Below are 22,570 nucleotides of genomic sequence, written 5' to 3'. Positions count from 1 at the left end.
ACAGTCAACCCCCTCCTCAACATGTCTACCTGTACGTCTAACAGTCAACCCCCTCCTCAACATGTCTACCTGTACGTCTAACATCGACCCCCCTCCTTGACAGGTCTACCTGTACATCTAAAAAGCTTCTGTCGAAACAGACCTCTGTATCTTCCCTGACAAATCTTTTCCTCACACTGTCTCCCATCTCAGTTAAACAGCAACCCCATCCTCATTGCTCAGGCCAAAAATCTTGAGTCACCTTGTTTCTTCTTTCTCTCACTCATAGCTTACCCATCAGCAAATCCTGTCAGCTGCACTTCTGATGTATACCCAGAATTGGACTCCCTCACTGACCTCCACTCTACTACCAGGGTCCAAAGAGCCATCATCTCTTGCCTGGATGTTGTAACTGACTCCCATCACTCCTCTGACCTCCAAAGGCTTCCCATCTCATTCGGAATAAAACTCAAAGTCTTTGCTCTGCCCCATAAGGCCCCACACAATTTAGTCACCCATTGCCCATGCCACTCTTCTCCTCTTGCTCTCTGCTCCAGCCACACTGACCTCGTGGCTGGTCCTCAGGCACTCAGGTACTTCTCACCTCAGGGACTGTGCACTTGCCATTCTGTTCCCTAGAAAGCTTGCCTAGACACACACACGGGTCAGTCCCTCACCTGCTTCAGTTCTGCTCAAGCCACCCTCTCAGTGGGAAGCTCCTGGCCACCTCCTATCACTTCCCTGCTTTAGTTTTCTCCTTATTACTACCACTATCTAAAGACCATATAATTTCACCTAGTTACCCCATGTATTCTCTCTCTCCTCCACTACAACGTGGTTCAACGAGTGTTTCTTTCCCTGCTGTAACTCCAGGGCCAAAACAGCACCTGGAACACACGTGCCACACAGCAGATGCTCCATAAATCGTGTTGTTCTCTTCCTGTCGAGTCACTGCTGACGGGATTTGAAAGTGTATCAGCAGAAACACAACACCCCTACCAGGAAGAACAATTCAATGCCTTCACCATCCTATAGGAGGTTAATAGCATTATCTTCACATATGACACACAGAATTTCCTCCAACCCGAACCTATCATTCATTTAGTACACGTGGCTAAGATGATCTTCTGAAGAGACGTCTTTCCCCACTGTGCAAACACTTGCCTTCCTGGAATCCCTCTCCGCGGTCCCCACGCCATCCTGAGGCGGCGTTCTTTTCCTCTGCTCCGGGCCTGGAGGCTTCAGTTTGGAGGGAGACACTAAAACAGCACCCCCTGGAGAAAGGCACAAGATGACGAGTCTCAGTTACCCCGCATCAGCGTGTGGAGGACGCAGGTTCAACAGGAGCTGCACAGCGTGTGTGGTTACCGACGGCCGGGGTGGTGAGGTCGTGATGAGTCCTCTGGATCCCACCAAGCTCTCTCAGCTTTGGAGTAGGAAGCCTGCCGCCCCTTCCCGAGGAGACAGAGGAAGAATCCGACCTACGAATTCAAACCATCAGCTATGAAGCATTTCCTCAGGAAATATGGTCAAAATACTTTGCTATCATTATGCAAAAGTAAAGTAGAAAATTTATAAGATAAGGTCATTTTGTTTCTGAAACACTAACAAATCCCCATGCAGGGAGGAGTGACTGAGCACTGGAAAGGAGGGACGACCACTACCAGGCAGCCCCAACACGGCGGGCTCCCCCATCAGGCCTCAGTGCCACAGGATGAGAGGGATTAGGACCAGGGACCCCAAGCACCATTATCGAGGGGAGACAACCACTCCCCAAAGCGATGTGTGTATACATCAACAGGACTTAGCTATTTGCAGAAATCACTTAATATTACAAAACACTACCTTTTCTTTTGTGGTATAACCATCTCATATTACAGAATATCAGCTATTTTCCTTAAATCATAAAGTCATTCTTCCAGACACACTTACAAACCTAGCAAATCATAATTAGGACATAAATGAAAATAACCCTAACCCCTTCCTGAGGAGCTCAGTGTTCATGGCGCTCAACTACCAGTTAGTGGTGACAAACACCTGAGTGAATCCAATTATAAACCACATAGAAATGCCTACTTCATGACATTAAAGTAAAACCTGGTCTTTATTAGTCACAAAACCAGAAGCGTAAACCACTATACTTAATTAGCGACAAAACAACATACGTATTAACTGTGTACAATAATGCGTCTGCACAGGGATTAATTTAAAACTCTCACCCTTCTTTCACCTCGTCCACCTTAGACTTTTCACGTACTTCCAACTTCTCAAGCTCTCCGGGAGAATCCTGCCTGTCCCCCTCCCTCTGCTCCTCCTCCTCTCTCGGCTGTTCCTGCGTGTCCTCATTGGCATCCTCTGCATCCCAGGCCAGGCGCCTTCTAACAGGTGTCGTGGGCACATCTGACACGCCCAATTTCTCCGTGGTATTTTTCTGGGGTTGGTCCTCCAAGACAGACCTTTTTTCTTCTAGTTTTGTAGAAGGACATTTCTGCAAAGTCTTATGGCTTGTAGGATCTCTGCAGAACAAAGTAAGTTTTATTTTAAAGTTGAGTAGTTTGAGGTCTCTAGTTTACACTAACTTTAATAAGTCCATCATTCCCTTCCACTGTTCACAACTACATGTCTCCCACGGTATTGAAGAAAGAAATCCAATTAAGAGTTCATTTTGCAGTATAATAAAGTGACAATCTAGAGTTTCTATTAAAATATTCCAAAATAAAATATACTTCTCTCTTACTCCTACTGTCACACACACACGCCTACACCACTCCTGACAACACTCATGTGTATGCCCTACACTGGCATTTACACACATAAACTCAGGCCCATACAGTTGAGCTTGTTCAGTAACTCAGTTTGGGTTTGTACACAAACTCAAGCGTACCTATGGATCAAGTAAGTTGATCCAAATTTTATGCTTTAGATAGATTAATCTTTACAAGACACTGTTAAAAAATAGATTTTGTGATGAACTTTTTAAATCACGTCACATAATTCCAATTTATAATTCAATTTGGTATGTATGACTCTATTAATATACTTTATCAACTAAAAACTATTTTATTTGCTACAAATCAATGTGCCCGTATCTCTTACAAACAGTTAAATCATGTTCACTTTGAAACCCAAAACAGCAGAGAATTTTCCCATAGAATCAGGGCCTAAACTCCCTGTTAACCACAAAAATCCATTAATAGATGACAATGGACATGTACTAATGGCTTATGTCTCTAAGTTTTTACTGTTGTTGTTGCCTTTCCCCTTCAGCTTTTAAAGTTTTTCACATCTACTGTATAATCATCCTCTTCTACTCTTAGTTGTTAAGGAATATTATAAAATCCAGACTTTATTTTCCACACAGAGAATAAACTAAAAATAATGAAATGTAATGAGTGGCTACATATTTCCATTTGACAGGAGACAAATTCTGAGTAATTATGTCATTTTCCTACATATCTCCATGACCCACAGAAGCTACAACCAGCCACAAGGCACATCTCACCCCGCAAGATCCAGTGCTCTGATGTTGCTGCTAACAGTTCCTTCTGAGCTTGTGGTTGAGGAGACATCCCAAAAGCAGTTGTTATCAGAGAGAATCTGATTCAGATGGTCCCGAGAAAAATGTGTCCCCTGAACTCGCTTCCTGTAAGATGCAGCCTTCTCTCGGAGCTCTTTAACCTGTGCGGGAGAGTCGACGCATGTCATTGCAGATGCCCCTTTGCAAATATCACCAAGTAGCATATTAAAGACACTGCACAAATACAGCCAGAGACCAAGGAGAAAGGAAGGCAAAGAAAGCCACATACGTTCATCACACTATGCATTTTTAAGCAGAAATTAACAGTCAAGCTCAAGCACAAGCAGTTATTTTATTCCAGGCCAGCAGGCAGGCGGACATTTGTAGCAGCTAAGAAAAATACTGACACCTACTTCTTTCTTCCACTGAAATTACACAAGTACTCTATGCATTATTATAGTTTTCAAAAACTCAAAAGCAACCAACCTCCGCATACCACATGGCATTTAGAGAACCCTAGGGAGGAATACAGAAACACACTTAATGACAGGTCAACGCTATAACCATGTATCAACGGGATCAATGAAATACTTCATAATTCTTCCTTCAAAATATATACCAAACTTGTGAGTCAATATTTTTTAGTATTTGTAGTAATATTTAATTCAGTAATCAAGATATCTTAACATTACCTTGAAAGCCAGTCAGGTTCTCGCACGGCTGGGATGCTGTCGATGACAGGTAGCCTGACCACTATTCCCATTTCTCCAGCTCTGGAAGAGCACTGACATTCCAGAATCCCCCTGCCCGGCCCCAGTCCCAGCTTCACCCACAGCTGCCCTGCTATGGAAGCTGCACCAAGAGTTACGAGGCCTCCCCTCCAAGTTCCTCCACACTCCCTTGGAATCAGCAAACGTCAACTTTTTAAAAACGTAGTAAATATACAATTTAAAAGACTATCCCTCAAAATAATGATTGCAATATATTCAACGAAGTGACAGGAAAAAAACGCTCTGATGAACTATAAGGTGATCTGAATTCTCTAACAGGTGAATAACATTTTCATACAAAAAGGAGCCTTTCGTATTCATTTGAAACTCTTTCATTTTACACATCATACTGCCACCTGCTGGTTTCCCTAAACACAATTCTACAGTGTAAAAAAACTCAGTTGCAGCTTAAAATTCTGTTTAAAATCATCTTTATTTATTCTTGAAAACCTCTATAATTTCTTCTACCATAAAGATGGAATAGTAGCTTTAAAAGGATATCCAGATACTGTCTGCTAAAACTGTTTTTGTTTCACTCAGAGGCAAAAAAAGCAAATAATGAAACTTGGCATGGCAAAAGCAATTGGAGAAACATATCCTCAGCTCCTTAAAGAGACACTGTTGAAGGCGAAGGATGCCTCTCCAGAGAACTAGCCAGGGCAAAGGACAGCAACTGCCGTGGTGACATAAGAAACCCTATAATCTCAGCAGAGTCCCACTGCTCTGATGAACCGACCTGAAACATTCCTAAAGGATAATTCCAAATACTGTCCAAAAAACCGAGCCATGTTCATTTACCACTTCTGTCAACTTATACTCTAAAGAACATTACTGGGGCCGGCCCAGTGGCGTAGTGATTAAGTTCACACACTCTGCTTCACTTCACCAGTTCAGATCCCAGGGGTGGCCCTGCGCACCGCTCATCAAGCCATGCTGTGGCAGCGTCCCATGTAAAATAGAGGAAGATGGGCACAGATGTTAGCTCAGCGACAACCTTCCTCAGCAAAAAGAGGACAACTGGGGGTGGATGTTAGCTCAGGGCTGATCTGCCTCAAAAAAAGAGAAAATACTAGTAGTGGTTTTTGCATGTAACAGGTAGAACTGAGACACAGGGTGCGAGTCTGTGAACTCTAAGCAGGGTGTCCTGAATGCACGGGCACCTTGTCCTAAAGTACCTTACTAACATCCACACTGTATTCCTAACAGGTTCCCCATGGACCCATAGTGCTCCACAAACCACGCTAACGTCAGCAAGCCTCAGCACGGCCTCCCCCTCTGCACACCCCAACGGCACTTCTTTCCTTCTCCTACATTGATCCACGAGCTCAAGGGGAGGGAGGATGAAGCACTGAAACATGGACTCCACCAGCCGTCCTGAGTGTGGACGAAGAGCCAGGCCCGAGGAGATGGCTGGCGCCAAAGATAAGCAAGACGGTCCCTGCCGACTCAGGACTCAGTCTGGGTGAGGAGCAGACCTCGCCCGTGATAGATTATCGTCAGAACCCTGGCACAGTCTACACCACAATAAGCAAAGGAGATATAAGCTGAAGGAGTGGTTCAGAAGGGGTGCTATCAGGCCCGCCATGGGTGGGTGGGGTGGAAGGAGCAGAGGGAGGGGCTGACGCCATCCACACGTGAGGGCCTCGGCACTGGTGAGCCAGGAGGTGGATGAACTGCCTCTGTGCACATGGTGACCCACTTGATTTGACATCCATTTTTAAAAAGGAAGGAGAGGAGACACTTGTAGAAATTCTGTACAATTTTAGTTTATTCAGTTCCATTTGTTACTGACATTCAAAACTCAATGTTTTAAATTTACTTCATCAGCAAACTTTATTAATAACCTTAGTGTTGATGTTACAATGTTTTACAACTACATTATTTTAAACTTCTATAATCCTAAACTAAGATAAAAAAATAGGAGCTTGATATTTCCGAAAGTAAGGTGTTCTACTAGAAAGAGGAGAAAAATCAATGGTATGAACTCAATATTAAAAACAACCCCTCTAGCCAACAACCACAGCCACTGAAAAGGACACGGACCAACCATTCCAGACTCGATTACACTACACACACCCCCCCCGGGTCAAGGATGGCCAGCAAATTATACGATACAAAAACTATAAGCAGGATACTTTCATTTCCAAATTTCTTTTCCCAAATTAAGAATTCAACTAAATCGTTTAAAATTTATATGTGAAAAATTCAAACTCAGAAAACTGGGGGAAAAAAATAAAAACTTTTTTCCCCAAAAACCATCCCCCCAAAATCAGGAGTCATCCTACACCCAGTAGTCTCGACAATGTCTGTCAAATCACAGAACGTCTCTCAAACATGGGACTTTAGCTTGAAATAAAGACCTATTTGTGGAAGACACATAAGAAAAAAACTACTTCAAGTAGTGTAGTTTGGATGATTAAAAGCTTACCTAACAATCAAGAAAAGCAGAAACTGAACAAACTCAGGAGTTCCTCTGAGGATGGCACCCGAGACTCACTGCTGGTCGTTACTAAGAATGGTCCTCTGAGCGGGCACTTCAAAGAGTGACAGGCCAGGGTCGTGCGATGGAGATAAACCTACAAACTCACCAGAGAGAGAAACCAACGACCCCAGTGTTCTGGGAACGGCTGCTTGGGACTAAGGATAAAACACCCCGTGATCGACTATGAAGAGATTCAAGCAGTACTGTCTCCCGGACAACACAGAAGGAAGCACAGACGACACACGGACTTGAAACTGAAATGTGACCCAAAAAGTGACCTACTATCCTAAAGATAACAAAGCCACTGGCGTCCACGTGCATTTGAAGATGTGAATAACATTCCTTCAAGAAACGTTAGGACCAGGAAAACAAGAAGGCCCTTATGTTCACATACCTCATACAACAAATGTCTGTCAGCAAAAAACAAGTAAGATTTAAGTAAAACATGTCCCATATTAAATGGCTCTGACCTGATCATCTCAAACTGTTGTCACCATCAATGATCACTGACTTCTTAGCTAAAATTTCTTATTCTTTCCTAACCTCAGTTTACTTTTTGAATTATTTTGCCATAGAGGTTAAGGCAAACTATACCACAAATTTAAATATTTATGACCACCAATAGCAACTAACAAAACAAACCCCCAAGAGTCATGTTACCAACATATCGGAATAGGGAACCTTGAGAAGACAAACTGACAACCACAACAACAACGTTCTTCTCCATCAGAGCAGGACAAGGATGGTCACCTCACCACGACTTCTGACATGCCAATCCTCACAGTCCATTCGGTGTTTAGACCTCCGAGCTCAACACCAACCCACCCTAAAGAAACCTCCGAGACTAGAAGACAATCTTTCTGAAACAAGGAGCTTCCCCTGAACCACACCTCGTGACCCACCGCGCCAGGGGCCGATGCCGAGGTAGTGACCACAGGAGCCCTATGGCCACACTCTGTCCTGCCTCCGCCCTCGCTTTTCCTCATCCACCAGGAGATTCCTCGACACCGAGCTCCCGGCCAAGGTCTGGCAGGTGAGAAGAGCTCAGGAGTTCAGCTGATGGGATTCCTTACTTCTATCACGGCTGCTTTCGATGCTCGTCCCTTTAACTTGATTTCACCGGGGTGAATATATGAATTTTGCCCCAAATAATACCTGGGACAGCTTCAAGCTTGGTCTTTTACTCTGCCCATGTTGCCTCTGAGCCGCACTCAAGCAGGGAGGCAGAGAGCACCAAGAGCAGCAGTGGTGGAAGGAACACGTCACCTCCTCAACAACCCACGGAGCACAGTGGTCTCCCAGGACAGAGGCCCCGGAGCTGCCAGCACAGACAGCCCCTGGCTCGAAGCGCCAACACCTCCCCCAGAGGCTGGCTACACGTAACCGTCAGGAACGGTTTTAAGGATGGAGCTGCATTAAAGGTTCATTCCCCATCCAAATTACGCCTCTCTTTAAAGTGATCGGGGAAGGGGGAGGTTTACTAACGTCTAATCTCAACTAAATGCTTGAGTTTAGCTTATTCCCACAGAAAAGCTGGAAACCACCAAGATGTGCTTGAAAAGATGCTAATTATACAATAACCAAAAAAGCTTCACTGTTTACCCTTTGACCCCAAGAAGCCAGTACTAAACTAGCACTGCCCAGCTCTAGGATGACACTTTCCCTCAAACCCTTCTTTAGTCTTCAGAACTTCTCCCACACAGCAGGGCACCCAACACTGGAACCCAAACCCGTCCGCACAGGCCACAGCTTCCCTGCGCTTACAGCCTGACGGCGCGCGCCACAGTGGGGCCACCGTCAGACGACTCATCCTGAAAATCAATCATTCTTCAGTTGAGACGGTGGACATCTGCATGTTATAAAATAGCCAAATCTTTAATGCTACAATTCCACAAACTGACTTTATAACACAATCAAATATTTGATGTAACATTCTTAACTTTAAAGACTTCACAATAATAAATATTAATCTCTAAGGAGGTAGTTGGTATAAAAAAAGTAAACACACTGATAAATTATATTCTAATTCATATCACTCTAAGTTCCTGCTGCTCTTAGCACTATTACTGGTCCACAGTTCTTGAAACTGCAGCCTCTACTAGTAAACGAAACCCATCGTGAGAGGCACTGACCCGGCTCCCAGAGCCTCCACAGACTCACCTGATCGGGTGCGTTCTCCTTCACGCGGGTCCAGGCCCCAGCTTTGTATAAATACTGGGCTGGGCTCAGAAACTTTGCTCTATATTCAGAATTGACCTTCCTAACAGAAATGAAAGGAGAGTAAACATTTCAGCATGGTGATCACATAAATACCACGACATTTTTCTTGTAAACTACATACCCAAGCCTTTGATGTCTCCAAGGAGTAAGCTTCTTTTTAGGCTGCTTTGAGTCTTTTGGTTCCATCTCTGCTTCTAACTTTAAAGGATCATCTGTTTTATTACACTAAAATAAAAATAATTTAAACTTTTTATGCTTAAAAGGCGTTAAAGTGAAACGTAGATGTTATAAAGTATACTTGGACACCGTGTTAAAATTCTGTTTTTAGAAATAAGCTTTAACTACTAAAAGATAATATAGAAACCACAAGAAATCAACAAGCAAGTTTTGACACTAGTATATCCAGTTAGTTTTTTCAAGTATATAGCTAAGGGTATAGTTTCATTTTCCAACAATAAAAATTTTAGATCCTTGGCAAGGAAAGATATTTTTAACTAACAAATAAACAACTAAATAAATACACTTGATGTTACTACCTCTTGAATAATGGTGTTATATTTGCCTTTGATATTCTAAATTTATATTTAATAGCATTACAGTAATTAAATGTAAGGCCCCAATGAATAAGTTACCACATTGCTTTACTGAATAACTTAACTCTAACAGTTTTTATATATATATATACACACAAACACACATATATTTATATATACAAATCATTTTACTTTTCATAATATAATTTCTATTTTTTAGAACCCATAAGTATCAGGTATGACGCTCCAAGAAATTAAAAACAGGACTTATACCCCATTTACCTAAAATTTACAGTAATTTTAACCTGATGCTGCAACTTAAATAGCTATAATTTCACACAGAAGCAGGTCTTTGTATCTCCTGAGGTAAATCACGAGAATTACTCTGGCTCTAATTTGGCACACTGGAGCTCCGGTTTAACACGTGTGTGGATGTGTGTTTGCATTTGATTTCCATTATTTAATTTAAAGTATGCATTTCTACCACTGCTGTCAGCCCTGGAGCTCACATTACCGTAAGGCCAATCGTCTGACACGAGAGACAGCAGACTTACCTGCTGTAGTCCTAAGCGTCTAACGCACTGTGTTCCAATTAGTCACTTCCATCTCTGTCTCCCCACTCGCCCAAGAGCTGCCTCAGGTTCGTGAGGTGCCACTGTATTCTCAGTACCTACTCAGTATCTGGCTCCTACTAAGAGCTCAATGAACTTTTGACATTTAATGAACAAACAAATGAATTAATGAACTACCCAAAACAAAAATCTTAGGTGGTGGTAAATGAAAGAAACCATGTGGAGTCTAAAATCATGAGGATTTTGTTTTGTTTAACGTTGAGAGTAGCCAAATACCTTCTTTTCAGGAGATATTGTTTCAAAACTTCCGTTCTCTTTCAAATCATTTCTTAATTTTGATTCTTTCACTGGAGATAAACCTTTGAAATTTCTTTTGTATTCAGTTTCATGGATGATTGAGTTACCTTTGAATTGTGGAACAAATTTGCTTTTATTGTGGAAAACCTTAAAACAAAAATTACTTCAGTTTAGTTATTTGGTTGGTTAAATATAAACAAAACTTAGTTCTTCTATTGCTTAAAAAATTTCACAAGGGGAATCGTAGCATACAAAAAAGGCAAAATTATATGACTGTTTCATTTCACACCGCTAATTAACATCCAAAGGCAACAAAAGCAAAAGTAGACAAATGGGACCGCATCAAACTGAAAAGCTTCTCTACAGCAAAGAAAACAATCAACAGAGTGAAGAGATCACCTATGGACAGGAGAAAAGATCTGCAAACCAGACCTCTCAAAAGGGGTTAATATTCAAAATATTTAAGGTACTCAACTCAACAGTAAGATAATGATCTGACAAAAAAATGGGCAAAGAGGCAAAAAAAGACACATCAATCAACGGAACAGAATACAAAGTCCAGAAATAAACCCACAAATATATGGTTTATTAATTTACAACAAAGGAACCAAGAATGTACAGGGGAAAGGACAGTCTCTTCAATAAAAAGTTTTGGGAAAACTGGACAGCCACAGGCAAAAGAATGACGCTGGACTACTACTTTTTTTTTTTTTTTTTTGAGGAAGATTAGCCCTGAGCTAACTACTGCCAGTCCTCCTCTTTTTGCTGAGGAACCCTGGCGCTGAGCTAACATCCGTGCCCATCTTCCTCTACTTTATATGTGGGACGCCTACCACAGCATGGCGTGCCAAGCGGTGCCATGTCCGCACCCAGGATCCGAACTGGCGAACCCCGGGCCACCAAGAAGCGGAATGTGCAAACTTAACCGCTGCGCCACCGGGCCGGCCCCACTGGACTGCTTCTTACACCATACACAAAAATCTACTCAACATCCAGAAACCATAAAACTCCTAGAAGAAAACATAGGCAGTAAGCTCCCTGACATCAGTCTTGGCAATGATTTTTTGGATTTGACACCAAATGCAAAGGCAACAAAAGCAAAAACAAGCAGCACTAGAGCAAACTAAAAAGCTCCTGCACAGCAAAGGGAAAGGCGACCTGCAGAACTGGAGGAAACGTTTGCAAATCACAGATCTGATAAGGGGTTAGTATCCAAAATAATAAGATAACAACTCAATAGCAAAGAACCAAACAGTCCAATTAAAAAAGGAACAGAGGCTCTGAATAGATATTTTTCCAAAGAAGACTTACAACTGCCACCAGGTACATGAACAGGTGCTCAACATCACTAACCAGCAGGGAAATACAAATCAAAACCACAGTGAGATGTCACCTCACACCTGTTAGAATGGCTATTATCAAAAAGACAAGAAATACTGGGGCCAGCCCGGTGGCGCAGCAGTTAAGTTCGCACTTTCCGCTTCTTGGTGGCCCAGGGTTCACCTGTTCGGATCCTGGGTGCGGACATGGCATCGCTTGGCAAGCCATGCTGTGGTAGGCGTCCCACATATAAAGTAGAGGAAGATGGGCACGGATGTTAGCTTAGGGCCAGTCTTCCTCAGCAAAAAGAAGACGATTGGCAGTAGACGTTAGCTCAGGGCTAATCTTCCTCAAAAAAAATAAATAAAAAAGAAAAGAAAAGAAAAAGAAAAAAAAGACAAGAAATAACAAGTGTTGGTGAGGATACAGAAAAAAGGGACCACTTGTGCACTGTTGGTGGGAACATAAATTGGGGTAGCTACTACGTAAAACAGCACAGATGTTCCTCAGAAAATTAAAAATAGAACTACCATATGATCCAGCAATCCTACTTCTGGGTATATTTCCAAAGGAAATAAAATCAGTATTCTCAAAGAGATATCTATACTCCCATACTCACAGTAGCATTATCTACAACAGCCAAGACATGGAAACAACCTAAGTGTCCATCGACGGATTGATGAATAAAGGCAATGTGATTTTTATATATATATATATATATAAAATGGACTATTATTCAACCTTAAAAAATCAGGAAATCCTGTCATTTGCAACAACATGAATGAACATGGAGAACACACACTAAGTGAAATAAGCTATAGACAGAAAGACTCATATTGCCTAATCCTACTTATACGTGTAATCTAAAAAAGTTGCACTCCTAGAAGCAGAGAGCAGAACGGTGGCTGCCCGGGGCCGGCAGGTGGGAATGGGGAGACGGTGGTCAAAGGGTACACACTTTCAAGAGTGCAGGATAAAGAGGCTCTAGAGATCTCAAGTACAGCATGGCGACTACAGCTAATACTGCATCACATGCTTCAAATTCGCTAAGAAGGTAGATCGTAAGTGTTCTCAACACACACACCCAAAAAATGGTAACTATGTGTGACAGACGTGTTAATTAGCTTGATTGTGGTCATCATCTCACACGTATGCATATCTCAAAACATCCCATTGTATGCTATAAATACCTAATTTTTATTGTCAATTATACCTCATTAAAGCTTGGAAAAAAATCCAAAGGTCAACTTTCTATAGTCATCACTATGTTTTGAATAATACTTATTGTCATCAAAATCATGTTTAAGCCAAAAAAAAATAATGAACCCTTTCTCTTCTCCCCAAAGTTCACTACCTCCCTCATTAGTGTGGTAACAGGTAAGCAAACATCCATATTTTAAAAGTATGAAGACAGACACTGGCTTCACAAGACAACTCTGCTGTCAGCTCAACAGGGTTTTTTCCTCCTTGAAATGAATTTTTTTCTTCCTGCAACAACAGAAAATTCTTAACATTCTGAATATCTGATGTGTTCATTTGTTCAGTTTCTTTGCTTTGCTTGCTTATTTTTAGCTTAAGGCAAGGAAAAAATTCAGGTAATTATTATGTTTCTATTTTTAAATGCTCCCTTTTATCCTTAACATTTCATAATACGGTTTCCATTTTATGGTATCCTACCGCTGATTACAAGGAAAGCAAATGGAAAAGATACAGAGTTCAAATAAGGTATATCATTGCTTCATAATGCTGACTAGCACATCTTCATTCAGATCAAATGCAAAGAGTGTATCTTTTGAAGCACCGTATAACCTCGAGGAATTTTCTGCCAAAAACTGTTCTGACTCCTTTACATATTAATAGAAGACATCCTTTCAGAAAACAGGTGTCTGATAAAACAGAACTGAGCAGCTCCTGCAGAGCTGCCCCATCCACAAGCACGGAAGGCCTGTCAGAGCTCTGCCATCCAGACCCTGACACCGATACGCTTTACACTTAGAGCATTTGCTTCCAAAAAAAATGCTTTGCAACCCTCACTAATGAAAGCAAAACTACTAGTGAAGGTTTATTGTACATTATACTTCTGATCCTATAAAAAAATATTTCCACACAATGCTTTTACTGAAATATGTAAAAATCGTCAATAGAGCTTTGATTTGAACCAGCTCTAGCTTAAAGGTGAAATACTCTACAAAAACCAAATAATCACAATTTTCAAGTTGTAAGTAATTTTGTAGCTACACCTGCATCCAAGAACACTTGTGAGCCAGCAAAAGAAGTAGGGATCCTATTTACTATGCTCATAAAGGGTACATATCGCTTTATGTTATTTTATGTGTTCCTAAAATGCTATATAAATTTCAATTTTTTAAAAAATGAGTAACAAGTCAGTCCAAAGCTGCCAAAATTTATAGGATCACTGGTATTTTTATCTCAGTGTAAGATGACTGATGCTATTGTCCTGCTGAATCTAATTACGCTGTCAGTCCTTAGGGGAGGATAAAGTATACAAGGAAATGGTGAGATTCGGAAGAAAATTAATGCAAGGGTGTGAGAAGCTGTGAGTTTACAAAGAAAAACACAAAGACCAGAAGAGGAGACTGAGCTGTGCCGGGCCTGGGGACTGTCTAGATGGAAGCACTTCCCGCCTGGGCCCTCGAGTAAGACTGGGAACAGAGATGAGACTTAAGGGCCTAAGAAGCGTCTGGAGGACGACAGGAGGAAGAGAGCAGAGCATTTAGTACTAATGGCAGGCCAACACCGAGACTGTGAGAGCGTGAAATGAAACCTCAAACCACATTTAGTTATCACTATCGCTTCTGAATTTTATACATAGAGTCAAACTGACAATTCCTACTACTATTCATTTGCTACAAGGACAAAATTATGTATCTTGTGTTACTTTCAACATATTCTGTATTTATTAAAATAAATATCCAAAGCAGTCAAGCCTTTCTTGGAAGACAGCAAACATGCAATATACTGGTCAACTAAACACAACATTTTAGAATAAAACCAATTTAATAATTTTCTTAATAAATAAAAGAATCTCACAGCATGCAGAAACTCACCAGTGCCAAGTTTCCATTACCCCGTCTCATACTTAGCATATGTGACGGATCTGCAACACTGATCACCAGTAGCCTGGGGCGGTACAATATTCATGACTATAAATCGTAAGGATGGGATGACTTTAGCAGAACTCTCGTTTTCACTTTCCTAGAACCTGCCTCCAGGCCCACTTAGTACCTAATTTCTCCCAGCTCTGGGTTCTACGTAAATCTGCATCCCCAGATCAGACAGTGATACTCAAAAAGGCATGACACCCGGAAGAGTACCTGACGGGCCGCAAAACCTGGCGCAGTTTCTCTCGGGGTCTTCCAAACAAACTGCCTTTGATATTCGGAATTTCTCAAGACACTCTGTGAGGGAGCCACCGCCAAGCCAGACTTCTTCCGCAGGAATCTCTCCAACTGTTAGGAAAAAATCCCAGTCAACGTCATTAAAATCGCTATTCACTTTTTTTTTTACTGTAGCAAAAAACATACAACATGAAATCAACCCTCTTAACAAACTTTTAAGCATACGGTACAGTATTGTTAACACGCACACTGTTGTATGGCAAACTTTTTTCAATTGGTAAATAATCTCCCTTTTGAGGTGTCAAACTATTTAAAACCCCTTTCTTCATCCTGTGAAGGAATTATCGTGCAGCCCGGCAAAAGGCGACAGCCCTCAGTCCCTTCCTAGCAATTACTCACAGTAAATCTGTTCCTAAAACACCACCGCCGTGCCCTTCCACACGGTGCTCTGGACCCCTTCCCTGCCCACTGGACTCACGCGTCAGCTGCCTGGATCCCCCCGAACCCCTGGCCCTTGCGAAAAGGCACGGATTCCTCTTGGACACCTTGAATGCCTCTGCACGTTCCAGCAGCAGTGGACACGAAAGGGGAGGCAGCAGAGTGGAGAAAACGTGGAGGCGGCGAGGTGTCCACACGGGACCTGCGGCTCTGTTTATGTGCCCACAGGGACCGTCCACAGGCGGGCGGGGGCGTGAGAGAGCAGAACCGCAAGATCTTTGAGCTCCAGCCAGAACTCGCCTTCCTTTTGCATCTTGTCAATTGAGATTCTGTCTGTTGTCTCGCTGGGACACAATAAAAACTGAAAAGGGCCCACAGAGAAGTCAGCTCCCCACCCCTGCCAGAGGCAACGGCCTGCTCCCCGTCTCTGTGTCAACCTAACCTCTCCCTGGGGACTCAGGTGCTGATACATGATGAGCACAATCCAGAGGCAGGCTGTCCACCCAAGGAAGGGCTATCTCAGTACAAAGGGTGACTACTAAGACTAGAACTAATTCACAGGAACTAAAGTCAACAGCCTGTTATCAACCATTCTGTAGACAGTAGACAAGAAAACAATGGAGAAATTTTAAGCACAAAACGTTATTATTACTGAAATGACGATGAAATCTACAAAGAAGTCTATGCTTTTGAAAAGAAATACAGCGAGTACACCTACCCCATTATCTATGTTTTCTGAGAGGAGTTTGGTAGAATGTTCCGGGTCCACATTTTCGTTCACTGGTGTGTGGTCTGCTGCACTGTCCTCCTTATTTTCCACAGGGTCGGAAGCCCCTTCCGCTCTGGAGTCTGCAGAGTGAGACCTGGTTCTCTTGGGAACCCGGGAGGCACCCAGCGAGAGACCCTCGTCTCGATTCACACCTTCTCTTCGCTCTGCCTCTTGTGCTCCCAGGGCTTCGGGCTCTGCGGATGCAGCCGCGTCCTTCTCTGAGACAGCTCCGTTCCACTCAAGAGACTTTGAAATCTGTGGGTCATGGTAAGGGACTCTTCTTTTCGAAATAAAACTTGGCTCTTTTATGATTCCTACAAAATACAGTAAACAAAAATGGCAGCTACCCAAGCACGAAGTCACAAATAAATTCGCTGTTTGTTACAAACTTTTAATAACACCTACGAGAGGAGAAATGGAATTTAAAATTCAGTTGAGATGCACAGACAATATCCTTCGAGTTACAGGATAAAAAAATAAATACAGCTTTCCCACATAAAATCTTTAATTTTGTTTTTAAAAAGTATTAAAAGCCTGGGCATAAAAAAAAAATTAAAAATCGAGGTCACAATGTTCCAGTTATCCTAACACAATCGCAATGTGACAGCCTGGCGAGCCAGCGGACACGTGGGTTTCTAATTACTTTCCTGTGCTACTTAACGGAACAATGGGCCCCGTACTGTCAAAATTTGGAACTTTTCACAAAGCTGCTCTTATGCAGAGCAGACCAAGATGAGAAGGGATGAGATGTCAGTATGCTGGATCTTGGTTCTACGCTTGCCTTGATTTCCTGAGAATTAAACAGAATGATCCCTTTTAACAAGAGCCAAGATCCTATTTCTCTGTATTTCTTCCTGGCAAGGAAACATCCTAAAAACTAACCCTCCACCAGGTAAGAGGACTCTGCAGAGCAATGGCCTCCGAGACGCTGCCCTGGTCGGGGCCGTCCTTAACTAGAAAGAACATCTGGAAGGGAAAGGAGGATAGGGGAGAAGGGCAGAAACCCAGCACAAGGTAACACCCTGGTCTTCAGCCCCCGTCCTGGATGTTTCAGCCGTGAACCCGGGGTCCCCACCCTCAGGAGCTTCCCTGCACCAGCCAGGGGTCTTCACCCTGGGTGAACACCTGTATCTGGAGGCACAGAAACACACTCGGGGTGGGGACTCCTGTTCCAGACCCGCACTTCCCTAGGCGCTCTTCCCTCACGCTGACCTGCCCTAGGGCTGCACCTGCAGTTTCACTCCCACCATGCCTTTCACCACCACCCTGTTTCCACTTCACAAACGAAACACATACTCTCAACCAGCCCCAAGGCAGAAAAAAATCCCAGAGGCGAGGAGGACCAACAAAGGGACAACTCAAGAAAGCCTAACTCCTGAGGGATGCGTGAGAGCAAAGCAAAGAAGGCGAGAGCAGAAAGAACGGAAGCAGCCTCATCCAGCCAGCTCCACGCCTTCCAGCCACCTGCCGGAACCAGAGGGTCCGCACAAAAAACGCACACACGCAAAGCAACACCTTTATTTGAAGTGAAAAATAAACTTAGACTGTTTTCTCACAGAAAAAATAATTCTAATTTGCCTGATTAGTTTGCCAAGAAGACTGACTTTACCAATCATATATATAGTGAACATTTGCCACAAATTGAATGAGCCATAGTGACAGCTCCAGTCTTAAGAAAGTATATGCAAAACATACACACAATATTCAACAGATCAGAAGTCACATCCTTCAAAACTATTCGTTACACTTAAGATCAAAAAATTAAATATCAACTTAAAAATGTGAAGGGATATAAAGGCTTTCTAAGTTCTGTTAAGGGGGTATGAGAGCAGAAACGTTTGAAGACCACCGCCCTAGATTTCCCTCTGCTTTAACAATGCAGAAGAGGCAAGGGAATGCTCAGGTGGTCTGCCCTGTCTCCTGGCACCAGCAGAAACGCACCATGTGAACAGAACTGCAGCCAGGCCCAGGGAGCGCTGGCCTCCCGCCGCCCTTTCTGAGCACCCCGGAGCTATCGCTCTGCCCCCTCCTGTTACCTAATACTCCCAGTTAACACGCCTCCCCAGACGGGTGCCCCGTTCCTAGTGCACAGACCCCAAAGAGGCTCTGCTCCCACCATCTCATTCCATCAGCCCCACCCTCAAATGCAGCTGATCCGAGCTCAAAGGCTTCGGGGGCAACTCTCTGCTTAACCAGTTCCCCAGCGTCACAACATCCCTCCTGGCCCTCAGTGGACTATTACATGTTAAGAGAGATTCATTTTGGATTCTTAACCTAATGAAGCCTCAAATCTGTGGAATTTCCGGTCGCCTGGGGAGGATTATGAGCTCGCCCTGCCCAAGATGGGGACACCCAGTGTCCGAAGTCAGGCTCTGGGGAAAGGACCCTGACGCTTCAGAGGAACCCAAAAAGAGCCACCCACTCTCGCCGTTGTTCTCCAAACCCAATCCTGGAAACACTCTCCTCATCTCACTAATCTCCCAGGCTTGGAAAAATTATGCTTACTTCCTATAAATCTTTTCTTTCAAACACCTAACATTTGAGGGACTTGCATATGACACATCGGGCACTCTCAAACACGGCACATGTGGGCACCAAGCACTCATCTGTGTGTACACACCCGGGCCCTAACAGGCAAGATCTCATTTAACCCCTCCCAGCAACCCCGTACAATGGCTTTCCTGAGTCCCACTTGGTGAAACAGGCCGAATTTGCCCAAGGTTACACTGCTAATGCGCAGTTTGTTCAATCACTCACAAATTGGGTTTACTAAGTACCAGATTGTGTCATGGCTCTGGGTCAGGTACTGGGTGGGATCAACGTGGTGCAGAAGACAGCCAGCGCCCTGCTCTCAGATCTTCTACTCCAGTGAGGGAGCAGGAAACCAGCAGGTGGAATACAGCCCGTCTGTCTCTCCCCTCCACCACGCTCTGGGGAACCTGGGCCCGGGGCTCTGACTTCCCGGGGACACTGGGAGGAAGCAAGTGTGATGGCAAGGACGTAGCCTCTGAACAACACAGAGTGGATCTCAAATCATGGTTCTGTCACTTACCAGCTGTGACCCTGGGGCAAACTACTGTCTCTCTAAGCTTCCTGTCCTCGAGACCTCGCGAGTGCTCCTCCCCAGGCCTGTCCACTCAGCGTTCCCGTCTCAGCTCAAATACCACCTGCTCAGAAAGGCCTTTGCCGACCTCAGACTCTAAAGCATTGGCCTACAACTTTATACAACAGCCTGAAATCCCCCAGCTTATGTACTGAGTTACTTGTTTACCATTTTCCCCACAGTTAAGGGTCTTTGCCTGGTTCAAGGCTCTCTCTCTAGAAACTGGGAGCAGCCCGGGCCTATGGAAGACCCTCAGTCAATATGCATTAAATAAAGAAGTCAACCAGGGCAACTGAACAATGCTTCACGATTTTTCAGTAAATGGTTCTGCAAACTTACCCCAGGGTTTATTCCAGTTATAATGACTATTACTTTGTTCAACTTACCTAACTGATCCGATCTAAGTCCCGCCCAGGGGTACCTTCGCCCCACCGAGGGATTACAGGACTCGGACAAATAGGACTTCTTCCACAGGAAGTTTCTCTGGTATTCACTCAGCCCCTGCAATGCAAAGTACAATTCGAGGGCAACGCAGTTAACGAGCGCTGTTTTAACGGAGACACGTTACAATTCCCGAACCTCTAAAGGGAGTTGACAGGCTGAAGACCCATAATGCAACCCAGGAAAGCTCCTTAATCAGCGCTAGTGTTTACCGGCCCTGTGCTGAGCCGTTGCCGTGGGTCCTACCCTCTAATCCTCACCACCGCCCGAGGCGGGTGCCACCTGGCCTCCCCGCCGTCTGATTCCACTGCCTGCGCGCTGTCTGAGAGCAGGTGATAGTCTACACCCTCCGCACTGTCATCCCCCCAAGTTCTCCCCGGGGACGCAACACTATGCATGATGCCCAGGACCTTCCGCCATTCCGCAAAGTCAACCAAAGAAAGACAAGTTGCCCTCCCATCCTGGACACAAGCCCCCAAGACGAAGAGCAAGTCAGCGGGTCTCGCGCCAGCCACCCGGGACTCCTGCCCCACCCCGCACAGGTGCACGACAGCAACGGGAGCACGTCTCACACCCCTCTCGCCCTCCCCAAGGCCGCGTTTCTCAGGGCCTGCCACGGGGGGAGGGCCGAGCGGGCCGCCCCCTCCGTGCCCCCGGGCCCCTGGCCCCGCGCCGTCCGCACCCCGCCCCTCCCACGCGGCCCGGGGCAGGGCGGCGGGCCGGGACGGCAGGAGCACCAGGCGGCCGGCCCCGGCCGCCCCGCCTCACCTTGAAGCGCACCGGCATGTCGCCGGAGCCCCGCACTCGGACGGTTAACGGGCCCGAAGCCCGAGGGCGGGGCGACAACACCGGTTCCCTAGCAAGCGCCCGGGCCGGCGTCCCCGACTACGCGCCGGCGCACTCCGCGCTTCCTCCCGGGGCCCTGTCGCTCTGCCTTTCCCCGCCCACTATGAGCCTAACACCCAATAGAGACTCGGAGGACGCCTGACCGTCATCAAGACTCGGCCAATCAGGGCCAGAAAGGGGGACGCCCGCCTCCCGCGCAAATCCCGAGGACGAATGAGGACGGCCGCGGGAGGCCGGCCAATGAGGCTCCGGGACGCGGGGTGGGCGGGGCCCGCGGGAGCTTCGTCTTGGAGGCCCGGCCAGGTGTGCGGGGCCGGGTGAGCTGCGCGGGAGTGCGGGCCAGGTGTGCCGGCCAGGTGTGCCGCCCAGATGTGCCGCCCTGGTGTGCCGCCAGGTGTGCGGGCTCCCGTGCAGCGACGATCTGCGTGCGGCGGGGCTCGCAGAGGGGTCGCCGTTTGGCTGGCCAGGGTCTGGACGTCATAGAGTGTGAGGGGGTGTTCTTAATTCCAAAACGCGCGAGGAACCGAATGTGTCTCTTTCTGAACTGCAAATGTTCAGGTCTGTTCTTCTGAATATCAGTGCCTACCACCAACAGCCGTGCACACTACTTGTTGTCGCATCAGAAGCGATGGGCCAAAAGATAAATGTAGCCGAGGCAGGCCAAAAAAGTGTTTTATTGACTCTTGAAAGACAAACCGCTGGCTTCCAGTGATGCTCCTGCCTCCCACAATCCGCCCCACACACACACAAAAAGATCTACATGTAACTCTTAGAAAATATTAATGATGCTTATGAGTCTCAACTCCCAAAGCCTCAGCCATGTCTCTCCTCTCGCCCTCTTTTTAAAATGAAATTACATCTCATTTTAATAGACGGTTGCTGTCATCATGAATAAACATCTCGAGATCCTGCCATTGACAGAACACCGTGCTGACCCCCAGGAGGGGAAAGAAAGAAATTGTCCAGACAGTTCTCTAATATACTTGAGAATGAACACGTATTTATTCAATAGTAGTAAAATGTACCGTGTGCTGAATTTCCAAAAGAGAGGGATAAACGATAAGGGCTGTGGGAGCTAAAGGAAGGAGTCATCCCTCAAGGCAGAGAGGATTAGAGAGAGCCTCAGGAGGAAACACTCAGACTCAGCCTGAAGACTAGAAGGACTGAAATAAGTAAAGCGGAAAATGGGGCGATCGAAAGCAGATGTCTGGAGGGAACACTGCCAGGTTTCTCCAGGAACAGTGAAAGCAGTGCCTTTTACCTTTGTCATTTGTTGGCTGAAGAAAAGTACACCCTCTTTAAACAGTCAAATATTAATACAAAACCTTGATGCTCTCCTTTAAGCATTTTCTGCCAAGACATGGCTTCCTGAATCCTAATGGATGTCACTGCTCTTCCACATCATCACTGAGATACTTAAAAATTCGTTTGAAGGAGCCACCTGATATCTGAAACAAAGAGAATATTAAATTAGTCCCTCTGCAACTATGCAGCCAGGGGGCCTTGATAAATGTTAACTGGTGATGACAGCATCTCTGTCGAGTAAATTAAGAGTAGCAACAACAAGACACAGTGGAACATAAACAGTGGCTGCAGGAAGGCAGCCCAGATCTTGCCGGGTAGGGAAGATACAGCCCTGGTGGTACACGCAGCTTTGTTAGCACACGGTATTAAGGTGGAACTGGTCGAATGTAGCCTGTCTGTTAAACAAGGGCAATGATAGCGGTAGCAGAGCTCTGCCAAGCAGGGAATAGATGACAAGGACAACAAACAGCAGAAGGCAAAAGCTGAGTTGCTGAGATGTGTTATAAGGACTCAAGGAAGAAGAATATTTCACTTTGTTATTTTTAAACAAAAGTCTACCCTATGTATAAGGCAAAGCTGTCGAAATGAAAAAGGGGGCAACTTAGTATGAGAGCTGGTA

General features: G+C 44.9%; 1 protein-coding gene across 2 annotated transcripts in view; it reads right to left on the bottom strand.

Moving 5' to 3' along the window:
• Positions 1 to 20,706, bottom strand: part of MDM1 (Mdm1 nuclear protein) — a 30,985-nt gene extending 10,279 nt beyond the window's left edge. Inside the window, exons 1-12 of one of the 2 annotated variants that reach the window (XM_046639390.1) lie at positions 20,569 to 20,706; positions 19,746 to 19,860; positions 16,206 to 16,570; positions 15,026 to 15,160; positions 10,350 to 10,517; positions 9,090 to 9,193; positions 8,909 to 9,008; positions 3,983 to 4,012; positions 3,482 to 3,657; positions 2,199 to 2,495; positions 1,348 to 1,460; positions 1,144 to 1,253 (exon numbers count right to left, since the gene is read on the bottom strand). In XM_046639390.1, the coding sequence (XP_046495346.1) occupies positions 1,144 to 1,253; positions 1,348 to 1,460; positions 2,199 to 2,495; positions 3,482 to 3,657; positions 3,983 to 4,012; positions 8,909 to 9,008; positions 9,090 to 9,193; positions 10,350 to 10,517; positions 15,026 to 15,160; positions 16,206 to 16,570; positions 19,746 to 19,860; positions 20,569 to 20,586 (1,731 nt within the window). In that variant the 5' untranslated portion in view covers positions 20,587 to 20,706. The remainder of the gene's footprint in view (positions 1 to 1,143; positions 1,254 to 1,347; positions 1,461 to 2,198; positions 2,496 to 3,481; positions 3,658 to 3,982; positions 4,013 to 8,908; positions 9,009 to 9,089; positions 9,194 to 10,349; positions 10,518 to 15,025; positions 15,161 to 16,205; positions 16,571 to 19,745; positions 19,861 to 20,568) is intronic. The other variant, XM_046639399.1, reaches the window with a different exon arrangement.
• Positions 20,707 to 22,570: the final 1,864 nt, after the last annotated feature.

This window comes from Equus quagga, chromosome 1 (assembly GCF_021613505.1).
Source record: "Equus quagga isolate Etosha38 chromosome 1, UCLA_HA_Equagga_1.0, whole genome shotgun sequence".
NCBI lineage: Eukaryota > Metazoa > Chordata > Mammalia > Perissodactyla > Equidae > Equus > Equus quagga.
Note: the sequence above shows the minus strand (reverse complement) of the source record. Positions and strands in the feature narration are given on the sequence as shown.